This window comes from Diaphorina citri, unplaced genomic scaffold (genome assembly GCF_000475195.1).
Source record: "Diaphorina citri unplaced genomic scaffold, Diaci psyllid genome assembly version 1.1 scaffold1072, whole genome shotgun sequence".
Classification (NCBI taxonomy): Eukaryota; Metazoa; Arthropoda; class Insecta; order Hemiptera; family Psyllidae; genus Diaphorina; species Diaphorina citri.
The window spans coordinates 6,193-9,496 of NW_007378501.1; the positions used below are offsets into that span (position 1 = coordinate 6,193).

The 3,304-nt window shown below is 37.5% G+C and overlaps 1 protein-coding gene across 1 annotated transcript; it reads right to left on the bottom strand.

Moving 5' to 3' along the window:
• Positions 1-475: 475 nt before the first annotated feature.
• LOC103514042 lies at positions 476-2,858 on the bottom strand (the record flags this gene model as incomplete). The annotated part of the gene is made up of 3 exons (XM_026827089.1): positions 2,780-2,858; positions 1,805-1,987; positions 476-695 (listed from the first exon to the last, which is right to left on the bottom strand). Coding segments are annotated over exons 1-3 (482 nt in total), but the record flags the coding sequence as incomplete, so codon positions are not given.
• Positions 2,859-3,304: the final 446 nt, after the last annotated feature.

The window sequence follows — 3,304 nt, forward strand, 5'->3', positions numbered from 1 at the left end:
CTTATTTGTTTAGGATAAAGTTAGCTGAGGATAACGTACGCACTGGGCGAAAAGTGAACCCATGACCTAGCGCTCACAAAGCAAGCGACAAACACCTCTAACAAGATAGACACAGAAATCTCTGCTACATTATATTTGTTGTCTGTGCTCATCACAATCATCCTATCATATTGTCCTCATGAGATGGGCGAGAAGAGACACAATAGGTACTTCTCATTTAGGTGCTGTATCATTGAATCAACAAAAGAACCCCACCAAGTAACCCACCCTCTGAAAATCGTCCAAATCGAAATACGGGTCCACTTTATTATTATTTTTATTTTAAGATGAGTGTTTCACCGCCGTTTTTATTTCGTAGCAAACTGCTACATAAGACAAAAGTGGTGTGTGTTGTAGTATGCCCATCCCATAGTATGGCACTCATCAGATGGGCGATACAAAAGAAAGAATACTTGAGAATTGCAAATTTTCATACCTGGTTGGCACATGTGAGATGACTGTTGGTACTTGGCCGGGAGGTGCGGTGTATTCTTGCACAGGCACCGGATTTCCAGGAGTAGCATTACTGGAGGGTGGACCAGAAGGGTTATGCTGTGGTGCTACTGCTGGGGCAGAGCTCTGAGGTATGTCGACAGGTTTAGGCTTAGCAGCTTGAGAGGTTGGTGTTGGCTTGGACTCGCCAGATGGGGCATTAGCTGGAACAATTAATACATTGGAATGAAACCTCCTTGTACCCATGTACACAGATATTTACTTTCAAGTTTTTACCAATAAATTACCTATTTACTTTCAAGTTCTTACCAATAAATTACCTGTTTACTTTCAAGTTTTTACCAATAAACTACATGTTTTAAAAAATACAGATTTAGTCTCAAGGTAATAGGTAGTAATCAATATTGTCGTTGTTCCATCTTAAACAAATTATGTGGATTTTAAATGTATATAATACTAACATGGAACCAGGGTTTATGACCATGTAATTGGCTAGGTGTCAACCCTTAAGTAGAGTCTTAAAAATACATACCTGCAATCACAGTAGGTTTCTTGTGTTTGTTCACAATACAGAGGTTCTCATTCTGATAAACATAGGAGGATTGCTTTTGAGCAGCTGCAGCCATCAACAGAGCCTCTTTCTTTTTCTTATTGAGCTCATGGATAACAGCATTCAATTCCTGCTGTTTTCTTTCAAGCTCCAACTTTTGCAAACCTGAAATGAAACAAGTGTGTGTTGATTTGGAAGATTTTTTCATTTTCCTTATCTTATCCTATAATAAAGAAAGTAATGTACATATTAAGTAAATCATGTTATCAATTTTACTGTTCATGAATTTAGGTTTTGATAGACCTACTGTCTTGATAGACTTGGAGATATTATACCCCTCAATCCCTCAGATACCATCTAGCAATATTTTACTGAAATATTCTGTCCAGATAGCTTTTTCTGGTAGCCCTTTAGGTTCTGCATCAACCCTCAAGCGTTGTACAGTCGTTCGCGGGACACCCTGTATAATACTAACATGGAACCAGGGTTTATGACTATGTGATTGGCTAGGTGTCAACCCTTAAGTAGAGTCTTAAAAATACATACCTGGCTGTTTACTTTCAAGTTTTTACCAATAAACTACATGTTTTAAAAAATACAGATTTAGTCTCAAGGTAATAGGTAGTAATCAATATTGTTGTTGATCCATCTTAAACAAATTATGTGGATTTTAAATGTATATAATACTAACATGGAACCAGGGTTTATGACCATGTGATTGGCTAGGTGTCAACCCTTAAGTAGAGTCTTAAAAATACATACCTGCAATCACAGTAGGTTTCTTGTGTTTGTTCACAATACAGAGGTTCTCATTCTGATAAACATAGGAGGATTGCTTTTGAGCAGCTGCAGCCATCAACAGAGCCTCTTTCTTTTTCTTATTGAGCTCATGGATAACAGCATTCAATTCCTGCTGTTTTCTTTCAAGCTCCAACTTTTGCAAACCTGAAATGAAACAAGTGTGTGTTGATTTGGAAGATTTTTTCATTTTCCTTATCTTATCCTATAATAAAGAAAGTAATGTACATATTAAGTAAATCATGTTATCAATTTTACTGTTAATGAATTTAGGTTTTGATAGACCTACTGTCTTGATAAACTTGGAGATATTATACTCCTCAATTCCTCAGCTACTTTTTCCCCTAGGACTACCAGCACAGATTGATCTTCTTCTTTTTTCAATATCCCTGATCTATCTTTATTTATTTTTTGCATTTTTTAAATTGAAAGGTGGAGGATGTTGCTAGTTTTAACACTTTTATTAACTGCATGAAAACAATATCCCATATTCTTGTTGAGCTATATCTTTATTTATTTTTTGCATCTTTTAAATTGAAAGGTGGAGGATGTTGCTAGTTTTAACACTTTTATTAACTGCATGAAAACAATAACCCATACTCTTGTTGAGCTAAACACAAAGCTAAGATGCGTTCTCTAAAGGTGGGTTGGTCAACGAGATGAATCCATGTTATCGAGGCAGTGTGGACGGTTTAGTCGACATCAATCGACGGCCGGTCACTCTTATCGCCCATCTGATGAGGGACATACTACGGGATGGGCATGTTACGACACAGACCACATGCGTCTAATGTAGCAGTTGTTTCATCGCTACGAAATAAAAACGGTGGTGAAACACTCATCTTTAAAAAAAAAATGTTAACAGTAGAAGACCTTGCTTAACTAATAAAGAAATAAAAAAAGGCAAAACCTGTATGATGGTGTCCTGCATGTAGAAGCGATCCAGGGCGGAATCACTCAGCCCCAACATGAACTGAACGTTGTCTATGATTACATGACCTGTGTCGTACACGTACATTGCGTGCTCCACTGCCTGTAAATAATAATAGAGAATTTGTAGAATTTTTTCCATTTAAAAAAAAAAAAAAAAAAAAAATAGAACCTCCCTACAGAACCCTCTGTTTTGCTTTAAGTGACCAAGTTCAAATAACTAAATTGATTTGAAATGCCTACATAAATCAGGCTTTTATCCAGAATTTTAAATTTTAATGAAGGGGAGGGGGGGGTGGATGTTCCAAGTTTTCGAAGTCCAACACAACAATAGTACACAAAAAAGCCAGAGGGGGGAGGCAGGGGTGGACTCCATCGGCTTTAATACGGACCTGCTATGAGTGCTACTAAGTTTTGCCTGAAATCATTGACACTTTTTACTGATCCCTTTCTATCCATCTTTTGCAGAGGAGAAGCCAACGCACAATACTGGATGGGCGCTATTCGAGACCAGAACGACCGCACCAACTGGAA